Here is a 25,531-nt window from a genome sequence, read left to right as displayed (position 1 = left end):
CCAATCCTGTTGTAGTAGAAGCTGTGAATTGCTGTGATGTTATAACTCAGAGGGAATCGGGCTGCACAAGGAAAGGAAGGAGATAATCGCACAAGGATGAGGCTTGTTCATGTAATGCCAAACCATAATTTGCCATTACATCTGAAGCAAGCATTGGAAAATGGTGCTGCTTTCCTCAAGCAGTTCATAGTCTTAATTTAAGATAATATACAGATAAGAAATAAAAAGAACAAAGCAAACAATGTTGCAAGCAGAGGGAAGTTTTGAAATAAGACGTTCCCTGTGATCTTTTGAATGCAATAATCTCTAAATGCTAAATACACTTAAATGTTTTGGTCATCTTTGGTGGGTGAAGTCTGCAATAGCTTCTTCTGAAATATAGTCTCTACATTTATTTTCATACAGGTGTTTGTGATATGTTTCACAGTTTTTGGAGGTTTGATGGCATTTAACTACAACCGTGAATTACACGTTTGGGTAGTTCCACTGCTGCTGGTTGCTTTTTTGGCTTATCTCATCGCCCACAACTTCTTATCAGTATTTCAGACAATAGTGGATGCCCTGTTGCTTTGCTTTGCTGTCGACAGAGAAACAAATGATGGATCTGCAGAGAAACCTTACTTCATGGACCAAGAATTAATGGTAAGCAGTTAGACAAAACTTTAGCTTGGGCAAGTAAGCAGGCACTTCTGTAGGTCTGTTCACACCGGGATAATCTTTGCCATGTCTTTGGCCACAGAGGTGGAGATGAGCCTGGTCTCAGTCACCTTCCTGGGGTTGGGGAGAGCTTCACTTAGAGGAGATGGAATTGAAGTTGCATCAGTGGTTCTGCCTCTGCCTGAAGGCTATGCAATAACAGTGAGGTGGGACTCTCTTGAGGCAACCCATTAGGTCCCTCCCCAGCATCCAGATCAGCTCCTTCTAGACAGGGTTCAACTCCACATTCTCACTCCAGTCCTTTGGAGTGAGGGCAGCCCTCCCAAGAAGTCTCTACAGGGCTTATGACAGAATCAGATTGGGTTTACATCCAGATAAGTGTGTGTAGGATTACTGTCTTAATATGATGTGCAGTACAATCTGGTGCACGTTTACTCAGATAATCCCTATTATGCTCAGTAGGTTTTACTCCCAGGTGTTTGTAGGATTAAAGCCTTAAACAATTCCTTCTATTGTTGACTGCATCCTGTGATGTATGTATGATTCTTTTAGGGTGATCTTTGGCTAAGGGGTTGGGCAGTTTCAAAAGTCTTTAAAGGTTCCTGCATACTTGGTTCTTGGTCTCTCTTACCTCCGTGCAAGGGGAGGAGAGAACTCTCTTGCAACAAAAAAATAAAGATCTGCCTTGCTTTCACTTCATCCTGCCTCCGCCCATTCATCTATGACCGATCATGGACCTGGGGGACTCAGTCCCTTGGGGAGTTGGGCAGCAACAAGTCAGCCCCCCCCCCGTTTTTCTACAACATATCTTAAGGTATAAAAGCTAACAACATAATCAGGAAACCAGTCCCACTTATTTTCAGTGGGTCCTCCTGCTAATATCCTTAGCATTTCATCCTTAAGTACCAATTCTATATGTTTATACAGATAAAATCACATTCATTTTAATAGAAGTTCCTGATAATTGTGCTTAGGAGTATAGTTTTAATTATATATTTTAAATATATACCAACATTTCTTGGTGTGAGAGTATGCAAGTGTTTGAGTAAAAAGTTGGTCCAGTAGAACATGAAATGCAAGGCCAACAGAACAGCACTGATATTTTCCTCAACTGTTCTTCTATCAAGAGGTCTAGAAAAGGACAACCAAATTGATCAGGGAGGTGGAGAAACTCCTTGATCGTAACATTTGGGGATTTCTAGTGTAGAGACAAGGTGAGTTAAGTGGAGAGGAGACACAATCGAGGTGTATAAATTTATGAAGAAAGTGAATGAAAAAACATCTTTCCTCCCTCATAACATTAAAACTCAGAAATATCCAATGAAGTTGAATATTGGAAAATTTAGGATGGGGAAAAAAGTACTACTACACACACTGCATATTTAAACCATGGAATTCACTTTGAGAATGTGAAAGGCCACCTGGGTGGCTTTAAAAGGTTAGACAAATGCATGGACAGTAAAGCTATATTCTGCCTCAACTGTTGGAGATAGCATGCCTCTGAATGCCAGCTGCTGGGAATCACTAGTGGGGAAAGTGCTATTGTGCTGAAGTCCTACTTTCAGACTTCCCATGGGCATCTGGTTGGCCACTGTGACAACAGGATGCTAAAATAGTTGGGCGGTTAGCCTCATCCAGCGGTGATTCTTATGTTCTTAAGGGCAGATATTTTCCTTTTGCAAATATCTGTATTACCGCAGAAAACATCAGCTTTGGCTAAAAAGAATCAGAAGTAGGTTGTCAATCAACTGGTTGTTTTGTTCTTTGTAGAACTTTTTGGATCAGAGCAGCAAGTTTGCAGAGAACACACACGGAAATAAAAATATCCTTCATAACAAGGAATATGGCACAGAACTTCAGCCTATGGTAAGAAACAAGTAAATGCCATAATATATGGACATCAAATAACAAGGTGCATTTTCTTTGCAGTACAAATGTATTTTATACTTTGTGTTTCCAGTACAGTACTTGTAGAGAGGGGAGGAGGATACTTTTGGAAGAATTATTCCTAATTTCAGAGTGGGATATTTTGCTCGTGCAAGCAGAACACTTACACTTGGGACGCGGGTGGCGCTGTGGGTTAAACCACAGAGCCTAGGATTTGCTGATCAGAAGGTCAGCAGTTCGAATCCCTGCAACGTGGGTGAACTCCCGTTGCTCGGTCCCTGCTCCTGCCAACCTAGCAGTTTGAAAGCATGTCAAAGTGCAAGTAGATAAATAGGAACCGCTCTGGCGGGAAGGTAAACGGCGTTTCCGTGCACTGCTCTGGTTCACCAGAAGCGGCTTAGTCATGCTGGCCACATGACCCGGAAGCTGTCTGCGGACAAACGCCGGCTCCCTCGGCCCATAGAGCGATATGAGCGCCACAACCCCAGAGTCGGTCACAACTGGACCTAATGGTCAGGGGTACCTTTACCTTTACTAAGCAGAACACGCTTTAGCATCATCTTTCTGTTTGAAAGCCATGCATAGTGGGTACATGAGCATAGCGCTACGTTCTGATATGTAATCTTCCCAGACCATATTAGGTATATACTGGAGGATTAGGCTGCCATGACCTGTTTCTTCAATGTCGCTACATTCTTCCATTGAATAATGTAATTTCCCTAAGCTGTATTCTACATATTTACCATAAAAAGGAGGGATACTGTCTGCTTGTGTGTTAATGAGATCAAGTTTTAAAATCAGCAACAAAAACAGCACTAACCAATTGCTGTTTTCCCTGTGCCCCCTCTTTTACATGGGCATCTTTAAGGTAGTGCACAGATAAAGTATATAATATGTAGTTTCTCCTAAAAATAGCAGCAGCATCTTTGTTTCTGACATAATTTCACTCGTGTCCACTTAAAAAAACACTATATCTGTAGCATAATTGATTTGAGTTTTTAAAAAATTGGGGTTTTTTTTCTGTGCATGGTTTTTACAGTAACAGCCATCTTTTTTCTGCCAAAATAGTTTTTGCCAGGAAAGAAAAACTGCACGTAGTGCTCATGTTGTAAGCCTTGACAGAGCTTAGGCTCTTGCATATTTTTTCTTTTCAGAACTTTCTGGTGCGTGGAAATAAGCCAGTCAGGCAGTCTGGAAGTGTGGTTTTAAGTTTATTGTGTTTATGAATGGCTGTACTTAGCTTTCTCATTGTATGTGGGTCTTTGAGTATTTTTGCCAAAACAAAAGACACACGTACGCCAGCAGAATAATCTGAAGTATTATTTCTACGCCAATCTTTCTCTTTTTATGCTTTGTGTTGCTTTACAGACTTTGTCTTACCATTATGACTAATCCAATGCATTTTTCATTTTTCCTAACTATAGGCCAGAACTTGAGATGGTTCTAAAAGTACACAGCAAAAACAGCAAAATTCAGATAAAAGTGAAGGTTACCAATATTTTGAGATAAATTATTTCCTAAATCAGTTTTGTACCTCTTGCACTGGAAGAGATGATCAACTCACTCTAACTCTGTGAAAAACTAAAAAAATCAATGTGTGGTTTTATTGAAATAGTATTTAAAGATGTTTTATACTAATTATCAAATCTGCTGTAAGTTTTTTGCACTTCGACATGATAAAACTGTCTTTTTGGTATAAAGCCCCTTAAGAAAGCACAATGAAATTGATTCAGCAACTTTTATATAAAAGTAACTCACAATTTACGTGCATTTAATTTGTGTGCATTCAGTTTTATGCAATTGGCAAAAAAAAACTGTAGAAAAAAATAAAATGGGGTTGGTGTCTGAGGAAAAGACTTTGGCAATCCCACCTGCCATTGAACCCAATGTGTTTTTATTACACTTGATTTTGGCTTTGCATCCTATCCCTGGAATGTAGGCACAGCGTAAGTTGGGAGTCACCTGTATACAACGCAGCCTGGATAACATCTAAACTGTGAATAATCATGTCATAGATTAAGAAGCAGTGCTAGTTAGAGGGTCCCCTATGGTAAGGAGTACGTTGTAGAATCATGTTATCTATGAATTTTTGGTAATGTTCATATGATTAGGTTCCTTCCATTGCAGTCCTTTATGGAGAACATTGTGCATTTCCTAAATTAACAAAACCATTGATGTCCTGAAGAACAATTGTATCCTGCAAAGGAGAATCAGTGATCAGTCAAGAAGGCAAGTCTTTAACAACAAAGACCAAGAGGTTGGGAATATGTGCTATATGCATTCATTTTATTTTGGCATCCTTCAAGGGACAAAGCCTCATTAAATTAGACATATCTATAGGCGCTATCTCGGTAAGTAATTGTACTATTTCTATACTGTACTACTTATATACTGTTCCTTTTTAGATACAAGAGTATTTTATGATAAACTTGTGTTCCACTACATCAAATGATGATCCCCAACTACTAGTAGTCTGTTTGCTAAAAGAGTAGTTATTTTCTTTGTGTGCAGAGGGCAAGATGCAGCCTGACCCTCTACTGGTTTGCATATTAAGTTATGTGGCACACAACTCAGAAAAGCCCTTATTTCCCAAAGAACATCTGCATAACAGGCCTTTTCCCCCTTTCTGAGCAAAACCACCTCTTTAAAGTCTCAAAAGCATACTGCTGGCTGCAAGTAAATTTTGCCTTGAATCTCTCTGGATTCTAAACTTTTGGCAATGAACTCTCTTTTACAAGTAAAAATTATAAGCAGCAAGGGAGAATCAACATGAGTGCATTATTTCCAATCTCCAGTGAATTGTTTTGTTGAAAAGGAAAGAATATGTTTTGGATAAGTTATAAACAAAGGGACAGTTGTAAATGTTTTCTGTAATTTGAATTTTGTATTTAATAACACAAGTTATCACATGCCTCCAAGAAAACAACATTTATTTATAAAAAATACAACAAGATCGGTTTATGATGAGAAATGTGGCAATAAATACAATTCAAAGAAAAGGCAAAATTCTACATGGATACATTATGGCACAGGAAATAAAAGTCAATGCACCATCAAAACATGGAGACTTCTGTGGGCTCAGAATTTATACAAGCTCCCTTTTTAAGCAAGACAGCTCTTTTTCTATAAGCTTGGTCAATTTAGATATTGGAATGGAACACACACAATCACAAATGCACATTTATTATGTCTACTGTGAGTTTAGAGGTTAGCAAGCAAGTACTTATGAACAGACAGAAATCTTGCAGGTAATAAGCCACAACCTCAGTTTTTGTGGCATGGTCCACAATTAAGTCTTACAGTTTTCCACATGATGGAACTGTAAATAAAAACATTTTTTAAAAAGGAAAGGTCTGATATAGTATGTAAAATGCTCATTTCAGAACAAGGTTGTAAAAAAATGCATAGTTTTTATTATTAAAAAGACTTGGCTGTATAAGAGAACTCCCCCTTTCACAGTATTCCTTTTTACTTCATATGCAGTTATTGTTATGCTGTAGACTGCAACTGTTACAGCACTAAAGGCAACTAGAGAAGGAAAGGGCAGAGAAAGGAAAAAGGAATGTTATGTAAGGCAATTATTTCCTTAGGTACATGAAGCATAATGTGTAAAGAAGACGGGTAACAATTCCACAAGGCTAGTTTCGTTCTTTACTGAATAAAATAATAAACTAATACTGAGCTTTTGAGGCAAATCTAATAATCAATGCCCTGGTCACTGTACTGACCGTGATAATCTCTCTGATATTCATCTTGGTATTCGCCGTGATAGTCATCTGGATATTCTGCCTGATAATCGCTATCGCTGATTTCTGACCCATTAGTTCCTGTTCCTTGACTTCCATTATGAATGACAGGTTCTGTTGGTGCAGCACAATACTTTGGATCATATACTTGCCGTCCAAGCCCATAAACGCTCATCCCTTTCTGGGAAGCCACTTTGTTGGTGCCCATTTGTAGTGAAATAGTGGTGTTGTCCATGGGTTGTAATGTGAGCTTCTGGTCATAAATGTCTCGTCTTGTACCTGGTGCAAGCATCCCTGCCTAAAAACAAAGGGTTTAAAGCAGTTTGAACAGCATTGGGACTTTTAAAATAATAATGAGTGATGGCAGGAATGCACGTGTGCATAACATTTTCCAGATACTAAGCTACTCAGCATGGAAGTCTCCTAAGTGAGATTCAGCAAGCAACAGACTCCTCATCCCATCACAGAAATCAGAATAAAGCACATTATACTACAAGGAAGAAGCTATGGGTTGCATGCTGAGGATCTTCACAATTTTGTATGTGTATTGCAAGGATGAAGAGCATCCTAAGTGATTATAAACTGGGTAAGGAATTTCACAGCCTCTTTTATTATTCTGAGCTGCAGGCTACATCTTACCCCAAAGCTATTTAACTTCTATATGAAGCTGTTAGGAGCAGTCATTAGGAATTTGCAGCACAATGTCACCAGTATATGTTGATATCTATTGTGGGTTAGCAGGTCTCAAGTTCAGGAACTGGGTCATATTGCCTTTTCTGAATAAGGTTGCACTCCCCTTGAAGGAGCAAGTTTGTAGTTAGGAAGTACTCATTGAATTGTGTTTGTCAGCAACTGCAAAGCCCCCTTTGCACAGCTTCTGTCCTATGTGTAAAGCAGACTGTGCTCCCACACATTAGCTGATGCACATCTTGACCAACCAGGATTTACCTCTGTGTAAGAGAGCTGGTTTCAGAGAACCCTCATGCACTGGAACCCAGTGCTAAACAGGGCTGACCTTGTACATCAGCTGATATGTGGTCCATCCAGTTTGATCTAGGTGTGAAAGAGCTCACTAGAAGAAACTCATGCACCTGAACCTGCCAAGCTTCAAAGAGGATTACATTGGACCAGCTGCCACAATGAAGAAAAGCTTCCTTTTAGCAGCACCTTGCTGCCATAGATGCTCTGAAGCCTCAACTTTCATAGTTCTACCCACCAATCATATTTGGCCCTTTAGGAAGATCCTGGTAATAATCTGGCCCACGGATCAAAAAAGGTTACTTCCCCTTCCCCCCAAATGCTACAGATTATATCATTCTAGTGCAAATATGAAAGTAACTTTTGCTTACCTGACTAGCCCCTTTGTTAGTACCCATCTGCAGGCTTATTGTTGTCTGGTCAAATGGTTTATCAGTTTGCATCTTTGGATCATAGAGATGTCTCCTAGTCCCATAGGCAGTCATGCCTGCCTGGCTGGCACATTTATTGGTTCCCATCTATAAAGAGAATGAGGATCACTTGAAGAAGGAGTTCTGATTGAGAACTACCATAAGTAAATGTACTACTAGGCCAGTGTATTGAAGAATGTAACATATATAAGTTGTGGTGGTGTGTTCAGTGCAGGGAGTTCCTGGTTCGAATAAGTCTGTTTCCTTCAGAAAGCTGACCTTAGAAGATGAGAGAAACAGAGAGGAGACCTTCAAATACATGGTAGGAGTATCCTTCTCCTAGAGCTAACAGCTCTTCTGCAGAATGAAGTTCTTAGGGCTGGGCGTGGGAAATGATCCTTTAAGAGGGGGCATGTTACTTAGTGACTTCCCTACCTTGTCTGATGGTTGCAGACATCACATATTGTCTAAATAGTATGGGAGAGCAGTCATGGTACACATGACACCAACAACCTTGGGAAATGTTTGTTAGGCATGTTGTAATCGAAGATCTCTGTGGCAATATTTTTTTCAGAAATGCAGCCTCTTCCAGAGCTGGCATGTATCAATAGGAGAAAGTTGATGGAAGGAATGGTTTGAGTTTTCCAGGCACTGGAGAATTTTGAACTGCAGTGGAACCAGACTGCTGGTGCTTAATATTGAAAAGGTTGTAGCATAGCTTTTAAACAGACTTGTAGGAGGTGGGATGCATGGATTTGAGATAGAGAAAGGGAAGAATTTTGCAATGAGTGTACTGGGGAACAGTTTAAAAGGACTGTAGAGGTAAATAAGCAAACCAAACATATTTGGAAAGGAACACCATTTAAAATATATGCTAATTCTAGAAGCTTCCAAGTTGAGATGAAGTTGGCTGGTGCTAAATTAGAATCATAGATACAGTAGATAGATCAGAAATCTGGTGGAAAAGAAAGAATCAGTTGTATACAGTTATCCCTGCATCTAAACTACAGAAAGGAAAACAAAGGGTTTATTAGAGTAGTGTTAGAGTCAACTCCACTACAGTGGTGCCTCGCAAGACGAAATTAATTCATTCCGCAAGTCTTTTCGTCTTGCGAGTTTTTCGTCTTGCGAAGCACGGTTTCCCATAGGAATGCATTAAAAATCAATTAATGCGTTCCTATGGAAACCGCCTTCAGACCAGGTCCGGGGACAGTCTGCCCCCGACCTCTTCCGAAGGCCGGCGAGGGCGAAAGTCTTTGCTCCCCCCTGCCTGCCTTCCCGGGAGAGCGGAAAACGCAACGCTGCCTTCCCGCTCTCCCGGGAAGGCAGGCAGGGGGGAGCAAAGACTTTTGCCCCCCGCCCGCCTTCGGAAGAGGTCCTGGACCTCTTCTGAAGGCTGGCGGGGGGCAAAAGTCTTTGCTCCCCCCTGCCTGCCTTCAAAAGCCGTCCAGGGGCTTTTAAATCGCCCCAGACAGTCCCCAGACAGACTTTTGCCCCCCGCCCACCTTCGGAAGAGGTCCTGGCAGGCGGGGGGAGCAAAGACTTTTGCCCCCCGCCCGCCTTCAGAAGAGGTCCTTTGCTCCCCCCGCCTGCCTTCAAAAGCCGTCCGGGATAGCGGGAAGCGCTTCCCTGCTATCCCGGACTGCTTTTAAAATGCTGGCGGTGGGGAGCAAAACCTTTCGCCCCTGCCGGCCTTCCTGGACCTCTTCTGAAGTCCGGGGGGGGGGAAAGGCTTTGCTCCCCACCGCCAGCATTTAAAAGAGGTCCCCGGAGATTTCCCTATGGGCTTTCGTCTTGCGAAGCAAGCCCATAGGGAAAATTGTCTAGCGAAGCAACGCAAAAACCGAAAAACCCTTTTGTCTTGCGGGTTTTTCGTCTTGCGAGGCATTCGTCTTGCGGGGCACCACTGTATATTAACTTCAAAGGAACAACAGAATAGGTGCCTTTATGCTCTGGTTTGGGCTCCTTAGAAGTGTATCAGTTTGGTCCCTGTGGGAAGCAGAATGTTGCAGTATATAAAACTTTGTTACCCTCATCTTATGTTCTTAAGATTTCAACTAAAAAGAAATATCTAATACAAAAAGTATTAAGATGATGTGTGACTGCAGAGAGGGTTAGTCAAAGATTTGTTACAGAGAGCCAACCTGAAATCTTCATGGCTCTATTCTACTCTACAAATTACATTGAGTGGTGTGGTAGAAACTGCCTCCATGGTTGTTCCTACACCATACCAGTAACATGTGTAACTTCAGCTGTGTAATTACAGTGCCAATCCACCTGATTACATGAACAGAAGATTCACACGTTTCTCATGTTAACAGGTAAACCAGATCTATGGTGGACCAAAATAAAGCAATTCTACTGTGACCTACCTTATTCTTCCTCATGTATATAGCTTCCTCATGTTGTTGCTGCTTACCTGGAGGGACAAAGTGATGGCGAGGTTGGAGCTATGCAGATGCACCAGAGGAAATGCCAGATTGGCTCTGCCAGGGCTTTGCCCCTCCAAGTAAGCAGCAGCAAGTGCCTCTTTCAGCAGGCTATTGTTGTGGCTCAAAGCCACTCCTGCTGTTTACTAAGCATAAAAAATTGTCCATTATACCTTAAAAGGTTTTCCTGTGTATACTGATTTACAGCACAATCCCATGGATTCAGAAAGCAGCCCCATTGAGTTCAGTGGGTCTTGCTCCCAGGTATGTGTGTACAGGATTGCAGCCTTAGTGAACTTTCAACTTTTCTGCTTACCTGCAAACCAATCACACTTTGTCCAGCCTTCAGTTTTCCTGCATCAAAACTTCTTGCTTGCTTTTCTGCGTATTTGACACCAATATCGATTGTAGTATGAAAGCCTTTGGTTTTTGCCTAGGAGAATAAAATAACAGCATTTCTAATATACATTTTATTTTGGTTGTCCTTGATTTAACAATTTTGCGTTCAATTTTAAACCAATTAATGCAGGGGTCAGCAAACTTTTTCAGCAGGGGGCCAGTTCACTGTCCCTCAACCCTTGTGGTGGGCTGGACTATATTTTGAAGGGAAAATGAACGAATTCCTATGCCCCACAATTAACCCAGAGATGCATTTTAAATAAAAGGACACATTCTACTCATGTAAAAACATGCTGATTCCCGGACCATCCGTGGGCTGGATTTAGAAGGCGATTGGGCCGGATCCGGCCCCCGGGCCTTAGTTTGCCTACCCATGAATTAATGGATCATTGATTGTACAGTTTCAAGAGCCACTTGGCAACAGACGTGAAGGCATGGATAACATCCCACAACTTCTGCATGCCAAGCTTCATATTTGGTTTTACCAAGAGTAATATAATATAGCTGCTAGACGAGTAAAGCCTCAGTTCGTGGAATTTCATGGCATACCTATTACATACATCCCATAGTTGAAGTATTGATCCTTTTAAATAGTAAATGTTGTAAGAATCCTAAAACACTTTCTATGCTTTATGAAAAGGTACCGTGATATAAAATGGTTAATTACAGTTAAGCTATGAAAATGCATAGAACTCACATAGATCAATGTAATGCACTGGACTGCATATGTCATTATGTACATACCAGACCTGCTAGTGCCACCAGGGATGTCTGAACCTGGGTCATATTTCCGTTTTCAAAGAGATCATTTGCTTCAAATATATCATGTGGTTTCATGCCATATTGTTGTATGGCCTTTATAAAATTTCCAATGTTCTCCAGCTGAAATTAAATAAATGCATGATGGTCTTAGTGCTTGATATCATTGCATAAGGCAGAACTAAATACTGTATGGGAAAGTATGTAATAAACTTGGAAGATTTTTTAAAATAAAGAAAGCCACTTTGTAATTGGTTTCAAGCAATTTGGGGTGGGGGCGCACACTGGGGTTGCTTAAACCTTTACCTGACCTGTTCTCCACTCTAAGATTCCCCCTTTCATTCCTACTTCTCTTTTTATAAAGTGGCTGTCAGGATTTTCTTACACATACTTGCATGTTTTTGTTTTTTGTTTTAATTCTATTCCCCCTGTTTCTCAAAGGAGACCCAAGATGGCTTAAACAATAATAACAACTGAATAAAACAATCTCTTTTAAAAATGCCAATGCACATTCAAACATTAATAATACCCAGTCTGTTTTAACAAATTTCAGCAGCACAAAAGTGAAATGGAACTCAGTCAGCATAAATTACAAAATTAACCAAAAGTTTATTTAAAGAGTCAGAGCTTCAACAGCTACCAGAAGCAGTATAGTGATAGGGCCTTACATTCAACATTCAGCAAGGCATTCAATATAGTAGGTGCCACAACATAAAATACCCTGTCCCTAGGTGACAGACACCAGCCCTGCTTCCTGAGGCTGAAGGATTTGGAGCAGAGCCCAGATGATGATAGGGAGTGTGCAGAGAGAAACGTGGAAGGAGGCGGTTCCTAAGGTGCCCAGGTACCAAGTGCCATTATGCACACAATGCGGAGATGGACTCATAGGTTCAAGATTGTTTTAAGCACTTGAAGAAGCAGCTTCCTGCCTTTGAGCTATAAATGAAATCAGCAAAGAATATAGGCCAATAAAGATCTGATGGTTAGCACACACATTCTTAACTCCTTAATTTTGTTTTACTTTGTTCAGATCTGCCAAACTGGCAGGTCTAGTTTTATTCTAGTTTTCCTACTGTATGCCAGCAGTTGTTCAAATCCAGTTTTCAGTGAAAGACAAAGTTTCTCAAGAAGGCAAGTGTTCTACTATGACCTTTCCTGTCTCAGTATCTATTTTCAATTTCATTTTGTATTGCCCATTTATTCTTTCCTGATTTGTGCAATATGGGTAATTACATTTGTTCCTGTAGAGTTCTATGGGTCATTTATTTCGAAAGCAAATACAATGGACCAGATTCCTTGGACAATTAATAATTTAAAAGTGTATATAGCTGTAACGAGGGGGGGGGGCAGAATAGAAGGGCATTTGCGAAGAGAAAAAGATTTCACCAAGCCTAACAAAGTTGTAATCAAACCCACCACTTCTCTAGTTTCTACAATAATTGTCTAGTTTCTTAATATTCTACTCCCATAATATAAATTACCAGGTTTGGTACTTTCAATGGTATTCTAATAGTAAAAAGAGAAGCTTTTTACTGTTTAATCATTAATGCTTGCAAGGTGAACAATTGTTGTTTCCTCAAAAATAAATCTGTAAAGGCGAAGGTGTTGAAGGCCTCACTGTGACAACAACTGTCATTAAGCTTTCATTCATGCATTTTCTCTCTCCTTCAGAGAGAGACACTATATTATTTGAATACAGTATTTAAATTAGTTTGTTTACCTGATGCCAGTTTAGTTTGGATTGATTGATTTTCTTTACTGATCCCGGGTGAAGTTTGTTGATAAGCCTGTAAAAACCAATCAAGTAAATAAACTGCCTTTTTTTCGCATAGCCACCACCAATTTTAATCTCCATATTACAGCACTACTAATGCACAGATAAAAACCAATATATAGTTGTACCTTGGAAGTTGAACGGAATCCATTCCGGAAGTCTGTTCGACTTCCAAAACGTTCAAAAACCAAATCGCGGCTTCTGATTGGCTGCAGGAAGCTCCTGCAGCCAATCAGAAGCTGCGGAAGCCCCGTCGGACATTGGGCTTCCAAAAGAGCATTCATATACAGGAACATTCACTTCTGGGTTTGGGAGCCAAAACATCAGAGTTCCAGGGCATTTGGGATCCAAAATACGACTGCATATTTTATTCACACATACAGCTTATTTGGAAGGCGGTTTGCATAATAGGCATGCTGGTAAAGCCACTTTAGAAGGGACTTGAGCCACATATCTGAATGTCCTCCTTGGGGGGCGGGGAGGAAGAAAATGAGAATGTCAGGAAAAACATGCCATCTTGTGCGATGAATTTGTTCAATTTAAATACCTATAAATTTCAAATACACTCATAAATGGAAATGATTCAGTTACAGATAGGTAGCCGTGTTGGTCTGCCATAGTCAAAACAAAACAAAAATTCCTTCCAGTAGCACCTTAAAGACCAACTAAGTTAGTTCTTGGTATGAGCTTTCGTGTGCATGCACACTTATCTGAAGAAGTGTGCATGCACACGAAAGCTCATACCAAGAACTAACTTAGTTGGTCTTTAAGGTGCTACTGGAAGAAATGGAAATGAGTGATTCATGGGGGGGGGGGAGTGTGAGTGAGCAAACCCATTCACCCTTTCTGCCCTATCTCATTGCAATCTGTTGCTTTAAGCAGCTTTTCCCTTGGCTCACTTCTGGAGTTTGAGCTAGGCTGGTGGAAAATTGCTTGAAGCAGTTGAGCACAAGGAAGTAAGGGAAGACAAAGAATGCTGTTTCTCGCTTCATGTGCTGCTTTTTGTATCAAGGGCAGATCTCTTTCTTAACATGTGAACAGGCCCTTAGAAACACGATTAGATAGGCTCAACAACTTTGGTTTCCATAAAAAGATCCAACAAGTTTGTGGACATCAAGAATTTTACTTTTTGATATACGGCAACCCTAGCAACACTTAGTAATTTTACTGGAAACGACAGGATGGGAATGTTATTCTGCTTGGATCCTACTTGCAGGTTTTCACAGATATCTGGTTGGCCACTAATAAGAACAGAATGCTCCACTAAATGGACAATTGGCCTGATCTAGCAGGCTCTTATGCTGATTTTAATTGCTCTTTGGCAGGGAAGGTTCTGGTGTATTATCCTATTCCCTTTTCAGTGTTGCTTAGAAGACACAGTAGTGATACCAGTGCTATTACTGTTTGTGTTTTGTTTTTTAAGGGGAAAAGGCAGAGCAAAGGGGTTCCCAGATATAATGGACAACGGTGTTCTTTTATTTTTAAAAGTCATATAGAAAATATTTTGCTAGGTGCAACATTTATTTATGCAAGGGCAGCTGCATCTTCCAACATTACCTGTTCTATACACCTGTTAACAGATAGCAGCCCTGCCCTCTTTTGTGTATTGTAATGCTGAGAGAGAGAGAGAGAGAGAGAGAGAGAGAGAGAGAGAGAGAAGTGGGCATATCCAGGGAATGGTGAAACAGAACCCTGCCTGGGGTGCAAAATCACCCCCGAATTCTCCGACTTGAGGAAAGAGTTACTTGCAATTGCCTCAGAATAAACTGAGATGGGGGGAGGGTTAGGGGTGACAGGATGACTAGTGTTGCCACTGCTGTCTTCATGCTCGCTACTGACAGGTGCTTTTAACTTCTCCCAACTTTTGCATGCAGCCCTCAAAGCCCCCTCTCCACAGGGGACCCAACTAGACCCTGCCTGCCTCCCTGCTTGCCAGTTGAGATGGAGGGCTCAGCTGGTGGCTACTGCAGTAAAGTGATGGGGGTGGGTGGTGCTGATACAGTTCTCTACAAAGGGTGCAAGGGACCCTAGTACGTCTTTGGGTATATCTGGTAAAATAATAATGGGGGGAAATCACACTGTGTCCTAGAATTAAATGTGGATCTTTTTTCTGAAAAAGTTGGCTACTGGCCTAGAAACTAAAGAGCTCTGCCTGAAATAAAACATGATGTGACTTACTCGCACAGTATGATGCCATCCTTTAAACCCAATTGAAAGTTGGCTCCAATGCTCATGCCAGTAACTTCTTCAATCCAGTTGCGGAGATCTTCCTCTATCTGTGGATCATATTTCAAAGCAATCTGCAATACAAAATAATGATCAATTCAACACTTGATCTGATTTTAATAATGCAAAATTTATATTTGATTAGACAAGGATATTTTATAAAAGCATCTGAAAATGGATCCAAAGCTATACCAGAAATCAGCGTCACTAATTAGCATAAAGCATTACAGTATTTATCATTCTAAACCCTCATGATAATTTTCAGCTATTCAAATAAACCAAAGGGTTTTTTCTTTGGAAATCTCTTGTCTAATGTCTATTCTATTCATAAGCATACTCTGCTGATGCAAGTATTCACTGAAATTCTACATGACCTTCCTTGTATGTCATTCTGTTCACTTAGCAGACCACTTGCATCACAGCTGATTCATAACATATAAATTAACAGTTCAGCACTATAGCAACAGTAAACAGTAAAAAGAAAAAAATACATTCCAATACCAATTTTTAAAACCACTTTTGCATTATATTACCCCATTCCCATTCATTTATCATTTGGAAAAGCACAATGTTAGACACAAGGAGGGAAAGAAAGAAAATCTGGAGCAAATCTGAGTCAGAGAAAGCAGTTAGCAATGCAATCCAATGTATGTTTATTTGGAAATAAATTCCATTAAGTTCAGCAGGGCTTGCTCCCAATTATGTGTGCACAGGATTGCAGCATAAGGGTAAAAAAAGACTGTTCTTTCCACTTCTAGTTGTATATGTAGATACACCTCAAATTAAAGAAAAACCTAACATACCAAACTCAAATCACAGATTTATTACTCTTTAACATACTTTTGGGCAGTTAATAAGCAGAGTTGCTTGCTGATGAATAGTAAAAGAAAATTGTCCCCTCTAGTCCTCACACTGATTATTCTAAATTGGATTAGGAGAGGTAATATTTTACTCTTTTACTGATACAGTATTCCTGCTTAACAAGGAGTAAGATATGTATGTTCTCCAAGTCTCTCAAAATCTGTAGGCCGTGTGCCGAGCCAATATTTCACAGTAATACACAGCGTACTCTCTGCTTGTATGGTGTTGCTACGAAACACAGCAACATGTGAAATGATGGGTACAGCATCTAAGAAATGTGTTTACTTTTTGCATTCAGTTTTGAGACATCAATAAAAACAAATGTGGCTTTTGTTTCAATATCACCTTAATAAAGCAACAACATTACAGTACAATCCCTACAGCCTTCCAAAGGCCACTGAAGCATCACTCTACTGGCAGGATGACACTTACACTATTGGAAACACCTTGGAGCGCCAGGAAAAAAAATTCTGGGTGTGGATGTCCCACCAGCAATGTTCCACTGGTGCAGAGGGTCAAAATGGGGCATTCTGGGAGCAGCTATGGATTCACAGGATGCTAAGCCTCCTTCCCCTGACGTGCCTCCTACAAAGGTCTGAAGCTACAACAGCACTGAGACTGGTATAGTAACTTCCACTCACTGAGGTCAATGGGCAGGAAAAACAATCTTGGGGGAGCTTTGCTGAGAAAGAGGGCCAATAAATATTTTAATTAATGATTTATTTATTTATTTATTAATGGAGGGTTCATGTCTTAGGTGGAGCAAACCAACAGAGCTATGGATGTGGTGGTTTTTCTACATGGAAGCATAAATTCACTGCTTCTGCCAAGAACAACCTGCACATACAGAACTCAATATCCGTTTGGCACCTATAAGGAACTTTCCACAACCTGCTCTCTACACATGCACAGATATGGGGGACACCACTGTTCTATCTATGGTATCTTTAATTAAATCCCAGACACAGTAATGCCCATCATCAAATGCAGTAATATTCACAATTGACACAGCATACAATCAGAAGGAACACATATTGTTCTTTAATTTTAATTCTAATGGTTTAAATCAGTGTTGTTAATCATCCATTTGTCTCAAGAGACAATGGGGTGCGCCTCCAGGGGTGAAGCCAAACTGCGGTGTTAGCAGCACCAAAGTGACCTCCCCTGGGGTGCAAGCCTGGGCAGTGTGTATGGCGGTCCTGGGCTGCTCAGATGACAAGATCCCAGCCCAACCCTTGGACTTGCTGATGTGGTCCAAAGGAAAGCAGAGCAATATGTTGGGCACCAGCCTGCCTGCAGGAGTTGCTGGAAGGAGGCATACAAGACACCATCCAACCATCTTAGGGACTGCACTCTGGATTTGTATAGGGTTTACTCCTTAGCCTTTTCTTCTCCCAAAGATATCTCGCAAAGTAGTGGAGGTTTAGGATCAGAGCTTTCCTTCCTACATGGGCTACCTTCCCAGGTTGATGAGCCTCATCTGCCCAATCAATAAATAATACAATATGTGTGTATAATATACAGTTTGTTGCTTCTGTGTTTGAGTTGAGACCCTTTTTAATAATTTAGAGATTGTTAAAAGAGCATGTTATCACAAGAGGCTTTCAGAGAAAGGCATTCAGCTGTTGAGCTGGAGAGCACAAAGGGTGAGTAATGTTTCTATCCAGACCATTTATTACCAAGGAATGTCATCAATTTTGTTGTTTCTGCCAAGTCATTTTTCAATCTTCATTTCTCAACCTTCCTGAACATTTGAAACATGATATTTCCATAGTGAGACAAGGAGTAAAATACTCAGTACCTTGTAATGCTTCTTTCCTCACTATGCTCCAATAGCCCTGGACTAGCCACATGACACGTTACCAAGAACTCCAAAAAACGTTTACTACACACATGCAGACAATGCTGTATTTGTATTCCCCCGCCCCACCATTTCCTTCACAATATCACTGAACTAGGTAGTTTTTGGGCAGACCTGCAGTACTTATCTGTAAAGGCAAGTAAGTCATTTGTAGCTCTAATAATAATTTCATCAGATTTTAATATTCTATCATGTCCAGTACTTGTGTAGTAATTGCTTCTGTGCTATAAGGTGTGTTGTTCACATGACAAAAGGCTACTTGTATGATTCTGAAAGAACACATAATTGCTATTCTCTGAAAGATTACAGCATATTACATTATTAAAAATATAGAAAGTGTTCACAAACTATGTACCTATCCTAAAAATAAAATAAAATAATCTTCCACTCATAATATTACAGTTTCTAAACCTCATGGCTGCACAGATGTGATTGACAAGCCAGTTTCAGACTTTCTTCACACATTGAGACCTAAAGAAGTAGGGATTGAGAGTCACTTTCCTTGACCTGTTATTGCCACATTCTACATACACCAATCTATGACCTCTGTACTTTGGACCAAAGGTCTGAAAAGGAACAACTATGTACATAAAGCTAGACACATGTAGGAGCTAAAAGCAGTTTCTACTCCTGCACAGTTTAAGTTTCCCATAACATGGATCACCAAAGCACATTCAGCTGTATGTGCCCAGATGTTGCTTTTCAGATCTTAGAATCATAGATTGTAGCGCTATAAGGGACCCCAAGGGTCATCTAATCCAACACCCTTCAATGCAAAAATTCTGCCAACAGCCATTCCTGGGTGGACTCGAACCTCCAGGGTGGACTCGAACCATCTAGTTAACAGCCAGACCCACTGACCCACTGCATCACTGGAGGATGTCTTCCCCTTTATGGGTTAAATTCAGGGGCTGGGCCAGTAGGGTGACCAACACTGCAGGCGAGGCCAGAAGGAACAGTCCCACTCACTTCTCTTCCATGTATTCACTGTACGCTGGGAGAGTCTGAATAGGATTAAAGAATATAGGCAATTCTACTGGAATCTCAAGAATCCACTGGCCTGCCAGTAACTGGGAGCAAGAATTCAATGACCTGCACAGTTTACAATCTCCATTACCACCAAAGCCAGAAAAAATAAGTAAAAAGGGCAAAATAAGTTATGCATATAAGAAGTACAATATTTGTTCAATCTGTACAGTCTAGCTATTCTTCACATGGAAATTGTGCAGAATTTATTTTTAGCTCAGGCTACAAAGCTCAGGCTTCCTTTTTCTTTTTTCTTTTCCTTTCTCCTCCTGCGATGAGGTTTCAATATTTTAATGTTGTATTTTAATTTTGTTTTTAAGTTGTATTCATTCAATTTGTTTTTATTATCGCTTGTTAGCCGCTCTGAGGGAGCCTTGGCTGGGGAGGGTGGGGTATAAATAAAAATTATTATTACATGCAGCCCTGTTTATAATACTGGGCTTCAAGAGAAAGCAGAGTTGGAGGGCTCTCTTCTGTTTTCATCCTGGAGCAAAGTTCTTAACCCAAGGTACTGTTTCTGGGTTAGTGGAGTCTGTAACCTGAAGCGTCTGTAACCCGAGGCACCATTGTACTTTGCACTTACAATCATTCACTCTAAAAATGAGCAGGTGCTCAGGTCATAGCTGTCAACTTTTCCCGTTTTTAAAGGAAAATTCCCTTATTCCGAATAGTATTCCTCGCAAGAAAAGGGAAAAGTTGACAGTTATGGCTCAGGTATAGAAGCTTAGAAGTTGCAAGACTGGAAATGGAGCCACAAAACAGGTCTGCAAGTTGCAGAGCTGGAACTGGCATAGACAGTGCTTTTATTTTTTCTAAAAAATGTTTAGGGGTACTCTCATTTTCCTACTCATATTAAAATACTGCCCCTCAATGAGGCCAAACTTAGATTCACAAAATGTTTAGGAGTATGCGTACCCCTTCGTCCCCCCATGAAAAAAAGCACTGGGCATAGGAACTAATCATATGTGGGAAAATGAGATCTAATAAACAAGAATAAAGAATAAATTAAAAGTGCCCGAAGCTGTAATCCTAAAGTGGTGGTAGGGAACTGAAGTCAGATGAACTACTATTTAGCCAAGGTCCTGTGGGTTTCTTGCTAGCATGGGAGAAATGCTCTGGTATGTTTCCATGCATTCTGCATTTCTTTTTTCTTTCTTTTAAACATTATTTTCCTCCCATTTCGAAAAATGTTTTCCCATTGGGTTTTTTTTTTAGTGCCCAAATTGGGCAATTTAGATCAAAGAAATTTCCCAGACCTCCCCAGCATGCACCAAATATTCTCCTTTTTTGGCCCAACTAAAGTTGGACTTCCTATGCCAATTGGGCCAAGGTCTCATAAGTTTGCAGTGTCAGGGAGGGGGAATAAAATATATCCTATGGCACATGGGACATATAACTACAGCTGAAATGTAATTGAAGTCACTTCCTATTAATGTTATACATATAAAGACAAGCCTTTTGTTTTTCTAAACTCTTGCCAGCTCTTAAATTAGTTAATAGGAAAAATAGATAGGTGATAAGGGTAGTAACTGACATAACAATTAAAACAGTTATAATTACATTTATATATATTAATATTTAAATTTATTTTAAGGGGTGTTGCTGTTTATTAACCATTCACTTTTTATAAAGTTTCCAAGACGTATGGGTACAGACTGCATAAATTCAGGAACAGCTATGAGGTATTGTACAGAATCACTATAGTAAGACAAAACAACAAAACAAAAAACATTAACTTTATCCTGCTACATATCCAGAGGAAACTCAAACTGACTCAGGAAGAGGATGTACAGAAGCAGTTATTACAATGCCCAGTGTTCATTAGGAATAAGGTTAAGACCACCAATGTTTTGGAAATACAAATAATGTACCACACTGACCTCCTCACCCCTCTCCCCCATTTATAAGCAGCAAGCAACTAGCCTGCCAGGAAGTTAGATTAAAGGCTTCACACTCACAGGTGAGGTGCTTCTGCACCAAACTATTATTATTTGATTTTATTGTTTTTAATTGTTTTATGCTGGGACCAACCAGATAGAAGGACAAATAAAAATTTTCAACTGAATAAATAAAATAGACAGGCAATATTGCTCAGGCTTCTAGTAATTCATTACCTAGTACATCATGTAAAATTACCGTAATTTTTGCTCTATAAGATGCACCAGACCATAAGACGCACCTAGTTTTTGGAGGAGGAAAAGTAGGGAAAAAAATATTTTTTTCTAGCTCCCTCTTGCTGGTCTAGCTTCTGGGATAGCTGCACAGCCTGCATTCACTTCATAAGACGGACACACATTTCCCCTTACTTTTTAGGAGAGAAAAAGTGAGTCTTATAGAGCAAAAAATACGGTAAATCTCTGCTTTGGCAATGAATTGATCATAATCCTTTCCCTTTTCTGCTCTCAGCCTTATAGGAGCCACGTTTATTCTGATTAGTGCTACAGATTCTTTAAAAAGCTACTGAATCTTATATTTTACAAAGACAGAAAGGGGTCATTGCTTTTTGTAGAAATATGTTGTGGTACAATGTTATGATCTTGCACACTGCACATAAACTAACCTCACTAGTCTGCAAAGGGCATCAGTTAGAAACACAAATAATTAAGCAGTACATGGGTACCTCAATTTAAGAACAGCTCTGTTTACAAACTATTCTGTTTACGAATTTTGCCTCGGTCTAAGAACGGAATCCGAACGGTGGAAGGGCACTGGCAGTGGGAGGCCTCATTAGGGAAAGAGCGCCTCGGTTTAAGAATGTTTTCGGTTTAAGAACGGACATCTGGAACGGATTAAGTTCGTAAACCAAGGTACCACTGTATATAAATGTCTTAAATGAAGTAACAGTGAAGGACTATTTGAAAATTAACATGTAGCAAGTAGGACATATACCATGTACCATGTCAGCAACACAGGAATATAGGAAGTTGCCTTATACCAAGTCAGACATTGGGCTGTATCCAAATAAGTGCTATGTGAACATTCTGGCAGTACAGTGGAACCTTGGTTCTTGAACTTAGTCCATTCCGGGAGTCTGCTCAACTCCCGAAACTGTTCAAAAACCAAGCTGTGGCTTCCAATTGGCTGCAGGAGCTTCCTGCACTCAATTGGAAGCTGCGGAAGCAGCATTGGACGTTCGGCTTCCAAAAAACATTCGCAAACTAGAACACTCACTCCCTGGTTTGCAGCGTTCGGGAGCTGATTTGTTCGGGAGCCAAGCTGTTCGGGAACCAAGGTACCACTGTACAAGGATTTCTGCTTGCGTAACAAAATGTACTCTTCCCGCCCCCCCCCCATATGTTCAAACAATTCCCCTAACCTCTAGGGCAGATTGGTGGTGGTGCAGGGTACACGCAGGCAGCGGTAGAAAGAAGACCTTTTGTGCTGTTGAGACACAGTAGTTGAACACCGCTCAATATTTTCTACATTTACTGTCAGTGGCAGTTTGGGTTTCAGACAGAGGATGTTCCTAGCTCTACCTAGAGATGCTGTGGATTGAACCTGGGATAGTCTGCCTGTAACGCAGATGTTCTACAGTACCATTAATACATAACCCTAGCTCATCTTCCTTTTTAAACATAAAGTGTTCCTTGAAACTCAAAAGCTATTTTGCGATATCTTTTTAGTCCTTGACATCACCAGTTGATAATCCATCCTTTACTTCAAGCAGTTCAAGGTGGTGAACATGGTTCTCCCCCTCTTCATTTAATCTCCACAGCAACTCTGTGAGATAGGTTAGGCTGAGAGGCAGTGACAGGCAAAAAGTCATCCAGCAAGCTCCATAGCCATGTGGGGATTTGAACCCTGGTCTCCCAGGTCCTAATCCACCAGCTGCTACGCCACTCCGATCTGTTAAGTTTTTCAGGTAAATAAGTGTAAATTACCGTACTGGTTTTGTCATCTACCTTTCAATTTCTTAGCCATCATACTGCATTACTTAAAACTATTCCCCAATAAGGTACACAGGGACCTTCTCAAAAAATTGTTGGAACATAGTGCTGTAATTAAACCCTGTTTCTGCTAGGCCAAAAGCCAAAAAAATGGTGAAACGGGTCAGATTAACTACTGTGTTGTGCAGACAGTTGCAATTAAGTGTCTAGCGGTAGGTAATTAGTGTATTAACAGGTATCATAAATTACCTGATTTGTTTCAGATCTCATTACTCATTAATTGCTGTATTCTACATTCTACTCTAGCTGCTTATTCTTAAGAAGTTGGTCTGCCCTTATATAAATAACAAATGTTAAGAAGTGATTATACTCCATGTTTTTCTTTTCCATACTTTATAGTCCCTATTTAAATGCCTGTACACTAAACCCAAATATCTATACCATCTGAATTAGTAATATATCCCAGAGCAAATCATGAATAGCAGGGAGGGTCTGCACCATATCCTGGTCAAGTCTTTGTCTCTGTGCCAAGTTTTGATCCAGGGAAAATGAAAGTCTTGTTACAAAGGTAGCAAGTATCCTGCAAAATCTATGTAGACCTCTATATCTATGTGCAATTACCTCCACATACATCAAACAACAGAACACATAAATTGTTTAACAGACGTCATGAGGCTGATACCCGAGAGGGGAAAACATTCATGCAATGTTGTGTTCCTGCTCTTTCCATAAATTTATTCAAAGGTAACATTGTACTGTGCTTTGATGTTATTGTCAATTGTTTCTGTTTTTTGCTGCAGTGGCATATATGTATTGCACATACACAAAGAACAGTTCAAATACAATGAGATGGACAAAACCAAGTACAACAAATTGATAGTAGCACAATCAAAGTTCCACTTGAGCAAGCTTTGTATACTCTCTTTAATAACAACAAATGTTTCAGTAATATTCTGGTGAAGTAACACATAAACAATAATTTTTTGTAGCAAACATGAAAAATCTCAGCAGATAACAACTTTATACTTGCAATTTACTGATGTTTTTAAATGTGCAGTGTAATTTTGGCTGCATTCTTGAAACCACCCACTCAAGAGAAATCTGAGTGTCTATTATAGAGCTATTCCAATTTTTCAGCAATACTGTACAGCCTTTTTATTTTGAAAAGTAATGTTATTTTACAGCAAAGACAACTTAATCAGAAATCTTCTACACATTCTGAAACCTTGAACAAGTTAAATAAAAACTGGTGATACTTCTCCAATTTAACAACATTCCTCTGATTGACCTCTTAATTCCACCTGTCTAAATAATGAGAGAAGGAAAACTGTTGCAAGTTACCTTCAAGACTTGGTGATACCACCGGCCCTCAAAGGGACCCCATTATTAATTCATCATTTAATGCATATATTAGACCTTTAGAAGTGGTCATTTGGGGAGTTAGTGCAATGTGTCACAAGTACTCTGATCACACCCAGCTCTATTTCTCCTCTGCACTGGAATCAGTTGGAGCTGTGCAAATGCTTAATCTGTGTTTGGAGGCAGTAAGGGGTTGGATTACCTTAAATGGCAGTGCTATAGATTAGTGCTTCCTGGGTCTGGGAATGAACAGTGTCTTCTGGATGGGGTTGGACTCTCCTTGAAGGATCAGGTACAGTCACAGGGCAAGGGCAGAGAAGAGAGATAGCTTGACTAGAGTAATCCATACTCTGGCACCTTAGACTACTTTAATGTACTCTACATGGGATTGCCCATGCAGGTGGATTGTACACCACAGCTAGGAAAAAATACAGCAGTGAGGGTGTTGGCTAGTGTACTTTTGAGATACTATGTAACACCAGTCCTTGAAGAACTGCACTGGGGCCTGTTTGCTACTGAATGCAATTCAAGGTGATAGTTTTGAGGTAAAGGTAAAGGGACCCCTGACAATTAGATCCAGTCGTGGACGACTCTCGGGTTGCAGCGCTCATCTCGCTTTATTGGCCGAGGGAGCCGGCGTACAGCTTCCGGGTCATGTGGCCAGCATGACTAAGCCACTTCTGGCAAACCAGAGCAGCGCATGAAAACACCGTTTACCTTCCCACCGGAGTGGTACCTATTTATCTACTTGCACTTCGTGCTTTCAAACTGCTAGGTTGGCAGGAGCAGGGACCGAGCAACGGGAGCTCACCCCGTCGTGGGGATTTGAACCGCTTACCTTCTGATTGGCAAGCCCTAGGCTTTGTGGTTTAACCCACAGCGCCACCCCATCCCAAGTTTTGATGTACAAAGCCTTAAATAGCTTAGAACCCAGCTATCTGAAGGAGCACCTCCCACTGTCCTGTCCACACCATCATCAAATAAGGACCAAGCTTCTGAAGCACGTAATAAAGCCCCCTTGGTGGTGGAACAACCTTCCTCCTGAGGTTAGACTGACACTAGCATAAACTAGTTTTTGGTGCTAGTTGAAAACATTTCATTTTCACTATGCCTTTCACTGTATCTGCCTATAGCTGGGGTGATGTGTACATTGAATTTTATATTGTAAACTGCTGCTGTTGGTTTAATTATGTTGTGGCCCATAATGAAGGGCAGGATAAACATTTTACAAATAAATAAAACAGGACAGCCTCTTGGACAGAGCATGATGCA

General features: G+C 40.4%; 2 protein-coding genes across 6 annotated transcripts in view; one reads left to right on the top strand and one right to left on the bottom strand.

The window, feature by feature from the left end:
• The window catches only part of SLC44A3 (solute carrier family 44 member 3), a 96,066-nt gene extending 91,876 nt beyond the window's left edge, over nucleotides 1–4,190 (top strand). For all 5 annotated transcript variants that reach the window (XM_081914196.1, XM_081914197.1, XM_081914195.1 and 2 more), the window contains 3 exons: nucleotides 406–642; nucleotides 2,428–2,523; nucleotides 3,969–4,190. In XM_081914196.1, the coding sequence (XP_081770322.1) occupies nucleotides 406–642; nucleotides 2,428–2,523; nucleotides 3,969–3,980 (345 nt within the window). In that variant the 3' untranslated portion in view covers nucleotides 3,981–4,190. The remainder of the gene's footprint in view (nucleotides 1–405; nucleotides 643–2,427; nucleotides 2,524–3,968) is intronic.
• Nucleotides 4,191–5,457: 1,267 nt separating this feature from the next.
• The window catches only part of CNN3 (calponin 3), a 30,759-nt gene continuing 10,685 nt past the window's right edge, over nucleotides 5,458–25,531 (bottom strand). Inside the window, exons 2-7 of the mRNA XM_081914292.1 lie at nucleotides 15,218–15,339; nucleotides 12,986–13,052; nucleotides 11,251–11,388; nucleotides 10,424–10,540; nucleotides 7,640–7,786; nucleotides 5,458–6,588 (exon numbers count right to left, since the gene is read on the bottom strand). Of these exons, the coding sequence (XP_081770418.1) occupies nucleotides 6,241–6,588; nucleotides 7,640–7,786; nucleotides 10,424–10,540; nucleotides 11,251–11,388; nucleotides 12,986–13,052; nucleotides 15,218–15,339 (939 nt within the window). The 3' untranslated portion in view covers nucleotides 5,458–6,240. The remainder of the gene's footprint in view (nucleotides 6,589–7,639; nucleotides 7,787–10,423; nucleotides 10,541–11,250; nucleotides 11,389–12,985; nucleotides 13,053–15,217; nucleotides 15,340–25,531) is intronic.

The sequence above is a fragment of the Podarcis melisellensis genome (assembly GCF_964234715.1).
Source record: "Podarcis melisellensis genome assembly, chromosome: 6".
In the NCBI taxonomy this organism is placed as follows: domain Eukaryota; kingdom Metazoa; phylum Chordata; class Lepidosauria; order Squamata; family Lacertidae; genus Podarcis; species Podarcis melisellensis.
Note: the sequence above shows the minus strand (reverse complement) of the source record. Positions and strands in the feature narration are given on the sequence as shown.